The sequence below is a fragment of the Drosophila albomicans genome, chromosome 2R (genome assembly GCF_009650485.2).
Source record: "Drosophila albomicans strain 15112-1751.03 chromosome 2R, ASM965048v2, whole genome shotgun sequence".
Lineage (NCBI taxonomy): Eukaryota > Metazoa > Arthropoda > Insecta > Diptera > Drosophilidae > Drosophila > Drosophila albomicans.
The window spans coordinates 8221741-8238054 of NC_047631.2; the positions used below are offsets into that span (position 1 = coordinate 8221741).

Genomic DNA, 16314 nt, shown 5'->3' on the forward strand with positions numbered 1-16314 from the left:
GCTGCCAATTTTCAAATTGTATCTGCTGCTGCTGTAACAGTGTCTGAACAGTGTCAGCTGGCTTGCTCATAGCTTGTTGTTGCAGTATATGTTGCGTTTGGAGATTATGGAGTCGACGCTGAGCAGGTCCGTCATTACTTCTAGCAACTGCAGCATAAGAGAGACCACTGCTGGAAGTGCCAGGCTGTGATTGGTGTATGATTGGGTGTTGTTGTTGCGTCCCTTGACGTTGGGATCTTGTGCTAGGGCGAGCCTGTTGCAGCCTGGGATATTGCTCGAGAGGCCTAACGTTCGTCCGGCCCGTCGGTTTTGCATTATTCCGGCTCTTAGCAGGTGCAGTTGAACGACGCAGAAACTCCTGGAACCATTGGCAGCCTTTGTAGCTGGCCATATGACTTCCTGAGCAGTGATAGCAAGTAGGTAAAGCATCTTGGGAGCGCGTACATTGTGAAGTGTGATGGTTTTCTCCACATCTGGCACAGTTTGGATGACGGCGACAGTATTTGGCAGTGTGCCCATACTCCTGACATCTTAAGCATTGTGCTATTTCGGATGATTTACGCATCCTTTCAATTCTCACTTTTTGACGGCAAAGTGTGTTTAATTTGTGAATTTCATTAATGTTAGCACAAGGCTTAACATTAATGAAGAAGATGTTGAGTTTACCATCAGTATTTGTTCTTGATTTTGGATTGTGAATTTGTAGAACTTCATAGCCAAGAGTTTTGAAGTTCTCCGTTATGTCGCTGTTTAACGTGCTATGGTGCAGGCCTTTTACAACGATTCTATACGGCTTGTCTGTTTTCAATTGGTAGGTATGAAATTCCAACCAACGTTATCCATATGGTCCACAATGGCTCTGTAGGTATCACTGTCTTTAGGGAATATTCTTATCGTTTCGCCTTGATTGACTTTAACGATAACTTTGTCTCTACTAGCAACCTCATCTATGAGTTCAAATAGGTCGCTTAGGCTATTTGCGTGCACTACTATTTGTGGTGGCTTTGAATTTTCTCTACGTCCAGGAGCAGCCTCATCGTTATCATTATTGCTAACTGCTGCGTTGTTCACTGTGACATTAGTATCACCTACAGTTGTTTCATCAGCATCATCCGTATCATCATCCGTGTCCAACAGAGCGAACATGTTGCTTGCCTGAGATCGATTGCTCTGTGTCAGTAGAGCAGTACTTTTGCTGGTGCTTGGCTGATCACTCCCAGCAGAGGTTAAGCGTAAGCTTTCATGACCATTGAACGCCCTCTTATTCTTAAGGGGAGGCGACAATGGTTGCTTTTTTCTTTTGCCGGTTTTGCGCATTTACCAGTCTAGTTGCAGCTGCACTGGGTGTAGCAGTATAATTCGTAGCAGAACTGTGATGGGCATAACCACTACGGCTATCATTGGCTATGCCAGAACAATTGCTGCTAGTTAATGTAGTAGCCAGGTTGTAGGGGCTAGTTGTGGTAGTAGCCATGGAGTACGTGGTGTTGCTGGTAGCTCTCGTAAATGTTAATGTGGTAGTTGTTGTACTGTTGTATTTTGTTTCTTGTTGTAACGCATAAGGCGTATTGCCAGAAACATGGTGTATTCTTTCGTGAACAGCCTGCTTGTTTCCAAGTATGGAGTCAGAAGAAGTGCTATGATCCATTTGACAATTCTAATATTTAATTTCTTAAATAATAGATTGTCCAAATTTGCAGTTGGTTTGTAGATTTGCTGTTGTTTCAAGCGAATGTGCCAGCAAAGCAGAATATCTGACAGAGATAACGGCACATGCGCAGCGGCTTGCCCGTTTGGGCAGGCGCACACTTTCTGCAACAACAGTTATTTGTCGTTATTGTCTTTGTTGTCTCTATTACCGACACCGACTTGAGACGATGTCTAAAAATAGATTATTGTTAGTGTAAATCACAACTTGTACAATGATTAGATCGAACTTTGCGCGACACAACCGTCTGCTTTGAAAGCATGTACAAGACTCTCTGGAAATATAACAACAAATTGTGTGGTCAAACTTTGCTTTGCTTTGTTAGCAAAACAATTCTCTTTTCGTTGCTGCTGCACTTTGTTTTTGTATTTTTGTTTACTTTCACGCTCTTTTTTCACTTGCTATTCTTTGCGCTCAACGCTGTTACAATAGTTAACTCTCCCTCTCTTGGTGTTGTAGTTGCCTGTCGTTCTATCTTGGGTCTCGCTCGACCTGTGCATACTCTCTGTGTTTTGTGCTCTTCGTAAGTTCAGATCATATTAGATTGCAATTAATTTACCTATTTTGATTTATTTCTTTTTTTTTTTAATTTTTTAATTGGTTTAATAATCGTTGTTTTAGCAATATGTTAGTCTGCTATAACAAGAAATGCCGGGTGCCAATTGGTGCCAAAATGGGTTTTGTTTGTTGCTGGTTATGCGACAACGTTGCACATGAAAAATGTGCTGGCTTTAACGGCCGTATTGTGGATTTGATTTCGGCCAAGTCAGGATTGAGATGGACTTGTGAACACTGTAGGGACTCTGATATTGCTGGGTTTATACCGCAGACGCGAACTGGTTTTAAAGATATATTGGCGGGCTCTAAAAAACTATCCGATAGCTTTTCTGCCTTCCAAGTTTATCTGTACCACCTGCTGGGGAATTAATGTCGTTTAGTTCTCCGTCCCCTCAACCTTCGGTAGCTCTGGATGTTCCAGATCATGACATTACGTCATTAAGATTGGAGTCTCCTGATCCGGCTTCGATTTTGTTGTCGACTGAGATGGAGACGGTTGAAGAAATTCAACCATCACCATCCTCTGTTGAGATCGTTAGTGCTGTAACGGTAGAAGAATCGCCTCCAGCTCGTATCTCAGTTTTCCGCAACACTTTAGTTGCAGTGCCACCTCTTAAGCAGATTTTCGTTTCAAGGCTTTCCCCTGATACGACTCCTATTAATTAAAGAATTTGTTGCTAAAAAGAAAAATCGGTCTCCGGTTTCTCTTCCTAGTAGTGGCAAGAATTCTATTTCAAAGCCTTCTTCTATGTCTGTCAGTTCAAAAAACTAACATCCTCTTACTTAAACTTAAACTTACTGACTTATATTTAAATAGTGTATCTTTCCATTTCAATGTCATTGCCTTTACTGAAACATGGTTAAAGAATGACATCCTTGATACGGAAATCTTTTCTAGTAGATTTTCAGTATACAGACGTGACCGCAAGGTACGTCGCGGTGGTGGGGTTTTAATTGTTGTAGATGCTCAATTAAATTCAGAATTGATTGATCACACTTCTGATATTGAGCTAGTGGCTGTTAGATTATCCTTTGGTAGTTTAAACATTTTTATTTCTTGCTCATATATCCCTCCTGCTTCAGATAATGCTTTATATCTCAAACTGACTGGTCCCAACTTTCTTTGTCTACGAACTTGGATATAGCGGTTGAACTTTTTTATTCTACTTTGAATTCGCTATTTGATGCTTGTGTTCCATCAAGTATTCCACATTTGTCTGATAAACCCTTATGGTTTACCAAGAAATTATCGAATTTAAAAAATCGTAAGTCGAGACTTTACAAAAAATTCAAAGGAACTGGCTCTTCTTTTGATTTTCTCCGCTATTCTGTTGCTCAAGCTGCTTTTCGCACTCATAACAATGAGTGCTATAATAATTATTTGAGTAGGTGCAAAATAAGATTTCAGCGTGATCCAAAGCGATTTTACGACTTCGTTAACTCGAAGCGTAGATCCGCGTCATCACCAGCATTTGTGTGTTTGGAGAATATGAAAGTATCTAATGGTCATGATGTTGCCGATTTATTTGCGGACTTTTTCCAAACGACATATTCTGTCCCAAGTTCTCAAAATTCCTTTTCTTATCCTTATCAGTTAAATTCATCTAATTGTATTTTTGGTCCTTTAATTACTGAAGGCTCTATTTTAACGGATCTATTGGCTATAAAACCTGTTTTTTCGGCAGGTCCGGATGGAGTACCTAGTTGTGTGCTAAGGTATTGTGCTGGTAGTATCTGTAAACCGCTTTTTAAATTGTTTGAATTATCCGTTAACTCATGTTCTTTTCCTAAAATCTGGAAAAACTCATACATTATACCTATCCTAAAAAAGGGAGTAAATCTAAAGTTCAAAATTATCGCGGTATATCTAAATTGTCTGCGATTCCGAAGGGCATTTGAAAAAATTATAACTTCTCAACTGCAACATCTGTGTAAATCTATAATTTCACCTTACCAACATGGGTTTGTGAAGTCTAGATCCACTTCTACTAACTTATTGGAGTTCTCTTCTATTGTAATTAAAGGATTCGAGAATAAAATGCAAACGGATGTTATTTACACCGATTTTAGTAAGGCTTTTGAATCTGTTAATCATCACCTCTTACTGTATGTTTAATGTTTTAGGGTTTCTTCATAGCCTAATTGAGTGTATATCCTCATACCTTTCCAACAGAATTCAGAATGTGTATTATAATGGTTTTGTATCTAAATGTGTCCTAGTCACTTCTGGTGTGCCCCAGGGCAGTCATTTGGGTCCTCTATTGTTCACTTTGTTCATAAATGATCTTCCTTCTGTTATTGAGCATTCCCGTGTACTTATGTACGCCGATGACGTTAAGCTTTGCCTGACATTTAATGATAGTCTTGCAAGCTCACTGTTACAATGTGACCTTAATCGTCTAGAATCTTGGTGCAGAGTAAATATGTTACATCTCAACTGCAATAATTGTAAGTTTATGACCTTTTGTAGGGGTTCTTCCCAATTAAATAACTATGTATTATATGATACTCCTCTTGAGCGAATTGAAGGTGTGAATGACTTAGGGGTTCTGCTTGATGCAAAACTAAAATTCGATAACCATATTCTATCTGCTGTAAATAGGGCCATGGGTGTTCTGGGATTTATAAAACGCTGGTCGAAAGAGTTTAATGATCCCTACATCACTAAGACTTTATACGTCTCACTATAGGGCTTATCAAGATAGGATTGAATCGGTGCAGAAACAATTCTTATTATTTGCACTTCGTAGTTTAAATTGGAATCCTAATATTAGATTACCACCGTATCGCAGTAGACTCTTATTACTAAACCTTCCTTCTCTTTCTGCCCGTAGAACTATGCAAGGTGGTGTTTTTATACAGAGACTAATTAATGGTGAAATAGACTCTTTGGAGCTGTTAAGTCAAATTAGTTTTGCAGTTCCTGTCAGGATCACTAGGAATTTTCTTCCTCTTCTCATTTCACGTAGATCTACTAACTTTGCTTGCTATAATCCCTTCCGTATTCTGTGTATGAACTATAATAATCTCAATAACGTAGTTTGCTCTAGTAAATCTATTCCTTTGCTTAAAACCTTATTATTAGCTTATTAATTAGTATTTAATTGTTATTTATCTTATTATACATATATTCTAACATATTTTTAATTTAATTTACTTAGCTGCCCATCGTCTTTTAATATTTATTCGCGGTTTTCGTTTAATGCATGCTGCACAAATTTATTTTGTTTTGTCAGCGCGTTAACAAGCCCGTGCTTGGTATCGCTGGGCCACTTGATGGTACTGCCGTTAGTACGTCAATGTCTAAATAAATAAATAAATAAATAAAAATTATATAACAATTTCTTATCTGCGGTGTAATCTGTGACTAATTTTTCAATAATGAACACCACAGCAATTAACGTGAACTTTGAAGATATAACATTGTTAAAATGGGTAAGCATAGAGAGCAGTAGAACAAATAATCTGAGCTTGAATACATGTTCTTTTAAAGATCGGGAGAGGTGGCTTTGGAGAGGTACACAAAGGAATCTGGCGAATTCATGGTCAAGAAATAGATATTGCTGTGAAAATAACTTATGATTGCGAAAATGAGGAGAACAAATTTAAAAACGCAGTCCTTCGAGAAATCGAAAATCTACAAAAATGTATACATCCGAATATTATAAGATTGTACGGAGTCTCTAAAACAAGCGACAACAGAATTTACCTTATTTTGGAGTATGCGGATTGTGGATCACTCTACGAATTCTTGCACCGCACGGAGAGGAAAGCTTCGTTCAACGAGAGGATTGATTGGATGCTACAATGTGCCAAGGTATTATGTTAAATATTTTTAATATTTTTCTTAACTGACAATCCTTGTAGGGTATAGAGTACTTGCATGAAAAAAACATAGTTCACCGGGATCTTAAGACGCACAACCTTTTACTTTCCAATGGGTATCGCACGTTGAAAATATGCGATTTTGGTACAGTTAAAGAACTTGTGACAATGAATACAGAATTAGTCGGGACTGTTTGTTACATGGCTCCAGAAGTTTCTGTGAGTACATATCTGTGTAATTTTTTTGTATTTTTTAAAGAATTGGTTTTATTTTACTTTACTAAATAGGCAAATGGCAAATACACTGAAAAGTGTGATGTGTTTAGCTTTGGAATCATATTTTGGGAAGTTATGTCAAGGAAGAGGCCATTTTACGAATTTAATGAAATGCATCCATTGGCAATCCACAAAAAAATAATTGAAGGTGAAAGCAATTGATATAAAAATATTCCATTAATTTTATTTTAATAAAATTCTCAGATAATCGTCCGAATTTAAATGACATGATGATTTACGAAGACTCCAATTGCATTACACCAATAATAGAAAAATGCTGGGATCATGATCCAGAAAAGCGGCCTACGATGAAAGAGCTGTGTGATTTTCTCCCGAATTATGACATATACATATTTTTTAACGAGATCCAATTTAGGAGAGGTGTAAGAAGAAATAGTTAATTCCGGCAGATTAACTTCTAATTTCGCAAATTTTTATTAATAGATGCAGCATAGAGGAATTACTGATTTTTGCACAGCAATTTGGAAAAACAAAAAAATAGTTGTACACAAAATTAAAGACTATTTTGAAGAAGACGAAAAATCTTTCTTCAAAGAAATTCGTAATTTGAAAAGGTTGAACCATCCAAATATTATTACATTATATGGTGCCTCCAAATATCCCGACAATCGCTTATGCGTACTTTCTGAGTTTGCAGATTGTGACTCACTTTGTGATTGTATACATGATGATGATTACAAGATTTCATACTATCAGATACTGCGTTGGATGTTGCAATGTGCCAAGGTATGTTTAATGATATTTTTATGGCTGCGCTGTGAAAAAGCTCACTATACTTAATTTTGTAGGCTTTGAAGTACTTGCATAGAAAAAAAATAGTCCATCGATCTCTAAGTTCGGGCAATTTATTACTATTCGATAAGTATCGTGTATTAAAAATAAGTAATATTTATCAAGTGAAGAAATTTCGTAGTGTGCCAGATCCCTATTTGGCTCCAGAATACTGGGTAAATATTTTTCATGTAAGAATACAATACATATTTCCTATATATCTTTTATTCATATAGGATACTAATGGAAAATTTACAGAAAAGGGTAATATATTTAGCTTTGCCAGTATTTTTTTGGAAGTAATGCTTGAGACAACTCTAAATAGTGGTAAGACTTGAAAATGATGTCCAGACATTCTTTTTAATATCATAAGTTTACAGGTGATCTTTTAGATTTGATTAACATGGAAACAATCGAGTCAGATCGTATAATGCAAATAATAAACAAGTGCTTAAATCGAGTTCCAGAAAATAGACCAACTATGAAACGAATTGTGTCTTTTCTCGGATGCGATTATAGGCTTTGCATTAATGTGGACCATGCTGATTTGGAATTCAAGGCTTTGGTATTTGTAAGCAACTACAGATCTAACAATCAAAATAATATTTCATAATGATGGTATTTACAGACTGACTCTACCTGTGAGACGCTTTGCACAGCATTGTGGAGACGTTCTGAATCTAATGGTTTAGTAAAACATGATTTTGATACTGATTTATTAACGACAAAGGTGGCACTAAAAGAAATTGACTGCAATAAGAAAATGGGATGGCAAATTATGAGAGAAGTCCCCAAGCTTTTAGGTCTAGCTCATAAGAATATTGCCACATTATTCGGAGTTTCTTTAAATGATTCAAATAATATTTGCATGGTTGTCGAGTATGCAAAATGTAGAACACTCTACCATTTGCTGCATTGTCGTAAGTATAAAAGGATCTTATTCCGGGAGAAGCTGAATTGGATGCAGCAATGTGCCAAGGTAGATATGTTTAAAACACTTTGGATTTTTTTCGTCTCACATTATTTTTAGGGTTTGGAGTACTTGCATGGAAAAAACATAATCCATCGGAGTCTTACAACTCGAAGCTTGTTACTTTTCGATAATTGTCGTAAATTAAAAATAGCTGATTTCGGAAAAATGAATGAAGTTGAAATAATTAGAACTGATTTCATGTGTTGCTACTTGGCTCCAGAAGTTTGCGTATGTTTCTATACTGAAAATGTGTTTATGATTCTTAACTATGATTTATTTTTTTTAAAGATGGGGAAAAAAAACTTTACAGAAAAGTCGGATGTTTTTAGCTTCGGTATAATTTTTTGGGAAGTGATCCAACGAGAGAAGCCATTTTGCGACAGGGATTTGCATGACATCAGTGAATATATAAAAAGAGGTAAAGGTATTTCTCATAAAGTACACAGCTGGTATTTTACATTTCTGACCATTCTAGGTATTCGACCTGATATTTATAATTTGATCAATGACGATTATAGTGGTATAGTACCGATAATGGAATGTTGTTGGCGCCAATCCTCAACAGATCGTCCAACGATGAGTGAAGTGCGTCGCGATTTAAATTATTCAATTAAGCGCTATGACCATCAATCAAATTGCTGCATAAGTTAGAACGAAACTATTATTAAGCAATAACAAATTATATTATATCAGAATAATACAGATTATGTTGACCCTTTATTTTTGTATGTACATTTTTCAATAGAAGGACTTTAATTTTATTTCTAACTATCCTTCTGCTATAAAATATACGAGCTGATTATAAACGCAATGGTTATGGTTGTCGTTGTATCTGGTGAGTTGTTGTTGTTGAAATTGCTTTTTGTTGTTGTCATACATTCAAATGTAACACAGATACGCCTTAACTTGTTCGAGGCTATAAACTAAACTGTCACCGATTTGGGTTGATTTTGGCCATAGCTTAGAAGCTTCTGCTGTCCTGGGGCGACACGTTTCATTGTGTTTGCATTAAGATGGATAATAAAAAACAAATTCAAAAACAAAGCGTTTGAGGCATTTTCTTGTGACGAGATATATATGGGCAATTCTCAACAAATGGTAAACCACGACCGAAAAAAAAATCTTCACATTCATCGTATTTTTTTGTATAATGTCATATAGAAATATCCAAATTTTCATAATACAATGGATCCGTAACATATCTCCGTTGTTTTTATAAAAAAAAATTTGCCTGCAAACTGAAAAAATGTAATTTTTTCACTTTCAGCTCCTTTTGTATGCATTTTTATGTTTTATTATTTCACAAAGAAAACATATGATATGTTTGCTCTTTTTCTACCAAATCTCTTAATAGCAATCCAATAATAAGATAAAAAATGCAAAGTGAGCGAAGAAATGTTCAATTAACTGTTTATTTTTATTTTGCTTCTTATCTATGTTCAAATCGTACGTTCGCGACCGAAAACATCATTTTATTGTAATTGCTCCGCAATAAGTGCAAGCAGGTGAATGAAACTTCGCGTGTTAAGTGAATTTGGTATATATATTTTAAATATAAAAAATCGTTGGGGTTACTCTAACCAATCTTTTTTTATTGATTGTCAAAGTAGCGTACGTTCGCGACCTTACCTATAAGCATATGTCGACTTTTACTAGCGTCTCATGGATTTAAAAAAAAAAAAAATTTTTGTTTTTGTTGCAGTTACTTATTACTTGTTAGTTATTACTTATTATTTATTACATATTTTTCTTGCTATTAATAAATTTCAGGACATATTTCATATTTAATAAAAATTTATTTTTTTTTTTTTAAATGTTATTAGACACATTAAATTGAATTAAATCCGTTTGTTTTTATGAAATATGAAGTTATTAATAAAAAAAATTTGTGGTAAAAATAAAAATTTAATAAATAATACAACATGGAAAAATCGTACGTTCGCGACCGGAACTTAATTAAATTAAAAATAAATAAATGGAGATATTTTCTTGGGAGTAGACTTAATAGAAAGCTACATGATTCTATTTTAAAAGTAAAGTTAATTCTTTAAAATATTCCGTCTCAATTCGCAGAGTTTTGCATTTTAATGTATTAAGCCAAAGTCGACTTCCATTTTGCGTACGTTCGCGACCGCATGTTTTTTGACAATATTATGAAAATTAAAAATCGATAAGCCCCATAATTTACACTAACCAAAGAGCTAAACAAATGCTACCGAAGAGTAAAAAAAAGTTTCAGGAAACGTTTGTTTTCGATGTTATTTTTTTAATTTATCTCGTACGAACGTACGTTCGCGACTTTGAGAAATGCCCATATGTTATATATATATTTTAAAATCCAAAAAATGTTGCCGCCAAGTTGCAATACATGTAATTTAATTTGCTTTTTTGAATAATTACATTTATATAATAAGCAAATGTTTGTGTGGTGTGGCCATACATTTTTATTTTTACCATTTCCATGCCAACTTTAGGATCATATAGATAACCAAAAGCGGGCACTCTAAAATTTGTGAAACTTGCAAAATATATTGCCTTTCCGCTCGTTCAAAATTTTGCTCATCTGATCAAGTTTGTTTCAAATTTTGGCCACGCTCACTTCCGCCCCCGAAAATCGACAAAAATCGAAAAACAAGCGTAATTTTTAAGCTAGAATTTTGGTATATACAATTTCTATATTCTTTGTGATACCTGGTTGCGATCAGATAAAAATTGTCGAAGTTATTAAAGAAATACTTTTGTACGGGCAAAAAAACCTACTTACTAACATAGGTTGTAGTTGCTTTTTCTGACAATATGGTATATTTTGCACTCTATAGAGTATCTTGTAGGTAGTACCATATGAATATACAAAATATACCATTTGGTATAGTTTTAGTATTTCGATGGTATATTATTAAGGTATATTCCGGAAATCCTAAAACTAGTTAATGCAATAGTTGACGAAAGTAGGTACTTTTTAGTTTCACGTTCCCGGCCCTCTTTGAAATATTTCTACCACTTATAATTATTTTTCTGCGACAGTAGAATCACTAAAAGTCTTTCGCAACATCATCAACGTATCCACAGCCGAAATTTTATTCCGCAATCAAAATTTGATAGCTCTTCTCGGCTAATTGAGCAGATCAATAGTATATTTACGCTTGTGCTTACCAAACGACCAAGAGTGCATTTTTCAACTTTTACACTGTCTGATTTAATTAAATCAGATGTATGTATATATTTATTATTAGAGAAAAGGTAAGAAATCGAATTCGAAAAGTATTATCTAATGTTATACATATAACATATAAATCCTGTTTAGGAGTAAAAAAGTAAAAAAACAAAACTTACACCATAAAATTGCAGTGTTGAAGCAAATGCACTTGCAAAAAGTGCAAGTAGCGATATCAATTTCTTATCTTCGGTGTAATCTATGACTAATATTTTGAAGCAACTACAATTTTAGGCTTTAGTCATTTTGATTTTTTCAATTATGAACAACACAGAAATTAACGTGAACTTTAAAGACATAAAATTGTTAGAATGGGTAAGCATAAAAAGCATTAGAACAAATAATCTGAGCTTGAATACATGTAATTTTAAAGATCGGGGGAGGTGGCTTTGGAGAGGTACACAAAGGAATCTGGCGAAGTCAAGGTCAAGAAACAGATATTGCTGTGAAAATAACAATTATGATTGCAGAAATGAGAAGAACAAAGATAAAAACGCAGTCTTTCGAGAAATCGAAAATTTACAAAAATGTATACATCCGAATATTATAAGATTGTACGGAGTCTCTAAAAACAAGCGACAACAGAGATTGCCTTATTTTGGAGTATGCGGATTGTGGATCACTCTACGAATTCTTGCACCGCACGAAGAGGGAAGCTTCGTTTAACGAGAGGATTGATTGGATGCTACAATGTGCCAAGGTATTATATTAAATATTTTTAATATTTTTCTTAACTGACAATCCTTGTAGGGTATAGAGTACTTGCATAAAAAAAACATAGCTCACCGGGATCTTAAGACGCAAAACTTGTTACTTTTCAATGGATATCGCACGTTGAAAATATGCGATTTTGGTACAGTTAAAGAACTTGTGACAAAAAATACCGAGGAAGTCGGGACTGTTTGTTATATGGCACCAGAAGTTTGTGTATGTACATGCATATATCTTTGCATTTTGGAAACAATTAATGTTTATTTTTTTTTTACTTCCATAGAATTTCAATGGAAAATACACTGAAAAGTGTGATGTGTTTAGCTTTGGAATCATATTTTGGGAAGTTATGTCAAGGATGAGGCCATTTTACGAATTTAATGAAATGCCTCCATTGGCAATCCAAAAAAAAATAATTGAAGGTAAAAGCATTTCAGATCAAAATATTCCCTTAATTTTATTTTATTAAAATTCTCAGATAATCGTCCGAATATAAATGACATGATGATTTACGAGGATTCCGATAGCATTAAACCAATAATAGAAAAATGCTGGGATCATGATCCAGAAAAGCGGCCAACGATTAAAGAGTTATGTGATTTTCTCCCTAATTATGATATATACATATTTTTTAACGAGATCGAACATTGGATAGATGTAAGAAGAAATAGTTAATTCCGACAGATTAACTTCTAATATCGCTCATTTTTATTAATAGATGAAGATTTGGCAGATATTGTGATTTTTTGAGCGCATATTGGCAAAACAAAGAAATTGTTGTACAACGAATTAAAGACTATATTGAAGAAGACGAAAAATCTTTCTTCAAAGAAATTCGTAATTTGAAAAGGTTGAACCATCCAAATATTATTACATTATATGGTGTCTCCAAACATCCCGACAATAGTTTATGCAAACTTTTTGAGATTGCGAATTGTGGTGGGTCACTTTATGATTATATATATGATGATAAGTATCAAGATTTCATACTATCAGAAGCTGCGTTGGATGATGCAATGTGCCAAGGTATGTTTAATGATATTATTATGGCTGCGCTGTGAAAAAACTCACTATACTCATTTTTTTTTAGGCTTTGAAGTACTTGCATAGCAAAAAAATAGTCCATCGATCTCTAAGTACGCGCAATTTATTACTATTCGATAAGTATCGTGTATTAAAAATAAGTGATGTTTATCAAGTGAAGAAATTTCGTATTGTGCCAGATCCCTATTTGGCTCCAGAATACAGGGTAATTATTTTTCAAGTAAGAATTCAATACATATTTCCTATATCTCTTTTATTCATATAGGATACTAATGAAATATATACAGAAAAGTGTAATACATTTAGCTTTGGGATTATTTTTTTGGAAGTAACGATTGGACATCTACATTTTTCAAAATTTAAACCTCTAAATATATTTCAGATTGTAAATAATCTAAATAAAGGTAAGTCTTATAAATTATGTCCAGATATTATTTTATATTTCATAAATTTACAGGTGACATAGTAATACACAATTCAGATCGTATAATGCAAACAATAAAAAAGTGCTTAAATCTAAATCCAGAAAATAGACCAACTATGAAACGAATTGTGTCTTTTCTCGGATGCGATTATAGGCTTTGCATTAATGTGGACTATGATGATTTGGAATGCAGGATATTTGTAAGCAACTACAGATCTAATAATCAAAATAATATTTCATAATGATGGTATTTACAGACAGATTTTACCTGTGAGACGCTTTGCACAGCATTGTGGAGACGTACTAAAGCCAACCATGAAATTGAAGGTTACCAGTGTAGGTTGATAAAAAGTCGGCCTTACAAAGAAAATACGTTTTTTTTTTTTTAATTTTGCTTTTTTATTTCTCAACATAATCTCCTTTTAGACGTATGCACTTGGACCACCGATCATCCAGTTTCCCAATACCTTCCATATAATAAGTTTTGTCCAGGTCCTCAAAATAGGCGTTTCTTTCGCAAATTACCTGTTCATTTGACTGAAATTTCTTACCCCCAAGCCATTTTTTTAAGTTTGGAAATAAATAATAGTCACAGGGTGCTAAATCTGGAGAATAGGGTGGATGGGGTAGAATTTCGTAGTGCAATTCACACAATTTCGACATGGCGACAACGCTCTTGTGAGCGGGAGCATTGTCCTGGTGAAACAAAACTTTTTTCTGCGCCATGTGCGTCCTTTTTTTCTTCAGCTCCGAATCAAATCGTCCCAAGAGATTGGAATAGTATTCTCCCGTTATTTTTCTGCCTTTTTCGCCCGCGTTTAAATTCAGCAGTCCAATTTTTGATTGTTGAAAACGATGGAGCTGAATCCTTATAAACTTTGTCTAACTCCTTTTTAATATCGTCGTTGGATTTCTCTTTTAAAAACAGAAATCTTTTGACAGCACGATTTTATTCATGTTGATGACAATGCAAAACTGAATGCCCTAAAAGTCCTGCCAAAATAACAAGTGTTGAGAAAACCGCATGAAAATTTCACAGTAATCAGCTGATTGAAAACACTAATCGAATAAAATATTTACGAATTTTTAAAATTTTTTTTCTTTGTTAGGCCGACGATTTAGAAGCACACCCTCGACAAAGGTGCAACTAAAAGAAATTGACTGCAATAAGAAAATGAGATGGGAAATTCTGAGAGAAGTTTCCAAACTGGTAGATCTAGATCAATCTGATAAGAATATTGCCACATTATACGGAGTTTCTTTAAATTATTTGAATAAAATTTGCATGGTTGTCGAGTATGCAGAATGTAGAACAGTCTACCATTTGCTGCATTGTCGTAAGTATAAAAGGATCTTATTCCGGGAGAAGCTGAATTGGATGCAGCAATGTGCCAAGGTAGATATGTTTAAAACACTTTGAATTTTATTGATCTCACATTCTTTTAAGGGCTTGGAATATTTGCATGGAAAAAACATACTCCATCGTGGCCTTACAACACGAAGCTTGTTACTTTTCGATAATTGTCGTAAATTAAAAATAGCTGATTTCGGAAAAATGAATGAAGTTGAAATAATTAGAACTGATTTCATGTGTTGCTACTTGGCTCCAGAAGTTTGCGTACGTTTCTATACTGAAAATGTGTTTATGATTCTTAACTATGATTTATTTTTTTTAAAGATGGAAAAAAAAAACTTTACAGAAAATTCGGATGTTTTTAGCTTCGGTATAATTTTTTGGGAAGTGATCCAACGAGAGAAGCCATTTTCCGACAGGGATTTGCATGACATCAGTGAACATATAAAAAGAGGTAAAGGTATTTCTCATAAAGTACACAGCGGATATTTTACATTTCTGACCATTCTAGGTATTCGACCGGATATTTATAATTTGATCAAAGACGATTATAGTGGTATAGTACCGATAATGGAATGTTGTTGGCGCCAATCCTCAACAGATCGTCCAACGATGAGTGAAGTGCGTCGCGATTTAAATTATTCAATTAAGCGCTATGACCGTCAATCAAATTGCTGCATAAGTTAGAACGAAATTAAAATAAAGCAATAACAAATTATTATTATTATTCTTGTATAATACAGAATAATACAGATTATGTTGACCACTTATGTCTGTATTAAGTCTTTAATTTTATTTGTAACTATCCTTCTGTTATAAAATACACGAGCTTATTACAAACGCAATTGTTATGGTTGTCATTGTATCTGTTGAGTTGTTGTTGTTGAAATTGCTGTTTGTTGTTGTCATACATTCAAATTTAGCACAGATACGCCTTAACTTGTTCGAGGCTATAAACTAAACTGTCACCGATTTGGGTTGATTTTGGCCATAGCTTAGAAGCTTCTGCTGTCCTGGGGCGACACGTTCCATTGTGTTTGTCGACAAGCATGTGAACTGAGTGTGTGTAAGTGTTGCCTAGGGGCGGGAAAGGGGAGACGATTGCATGTCCTTTGTGCTAATGCAATTTAGTGTCTGTGCAGCAAATGAACCTTGATTATGTGTTTATTAGACACCAATTTACACCCCTGCAGCAAATGGTCAATGTTGCAGCTACTTGTGGCCATTTACCTGTCTTTATCGTTGCATATGCATAAAGTCTCTTGCCTGCATATTGTTGTTTGATTATAGCCTATACTTTGGTCTATATATGATTGATGTGAATATTTTGAGTTTATGGAAACTGTTTACATGCCCCGTAGATTTTATTACTACTGACTCAGCTCTCTAGGAGAGCAAATAGCTGAGACTCAAGCGGCAGTCATTGGGTCAACGC

At 34.6% G+C, this 16314-nt stretch overlaps 1 protein-coding gene and 1 long non-coding RNA gene across 7 annotated transcripts in view; both read left to right on the forward strand.

The window, feature by feature from the left end:
• Window positions 1–15641, forward strand: part of LOC117575442 (mitogen-activated protein kinase kinase kinase 7-like) — a 41531-nt gene extending 25890 nt beyond the window's left edge. Inside the window, exons 12-15 of one of the 6 annotated variants that reach the window (XM_052008025.1) lie at window positions 7963–8138; window positions 8190–8360; window positions 15204–15333; window positions 15391–15641. In XM_052008025.1, the coding sequence (XP_051863985.1) occupies window positions 7963–8138; window positions 8190–8360; window positions 15204–15333; window positions 15391–15566 (653 nt within the window). In that variant the 3' untranslated portion in view covers window positions 15567–15641. Of the gene's footprint in view, window positions 1–7176; window positions 7336–7962; window positions 8139–8189; window positions 8361–13366; window positions 13445–14972; window positions 15082–15203; window positions 15334–15390 lie in introns of those variants that run through there. The other 5 variants (XR_007955466.1, XM_052008029.1, XM_052008030.1 and 2 more) reach the window with 5 other exon arrangements.
• Window positions 8427–8852, forward strand: LOC127566187 (uncharacterized). The gene is made up of 2 exons (XR_007955469.1): window positions 8427–8550; window positions 8608–8852. It is a non-coding gene; the product is annotated as an uncharacterized LOC127566187 (long non-coding RNA).
• Window positions 15642–16314: the final 673 nt, after the last annotated feature.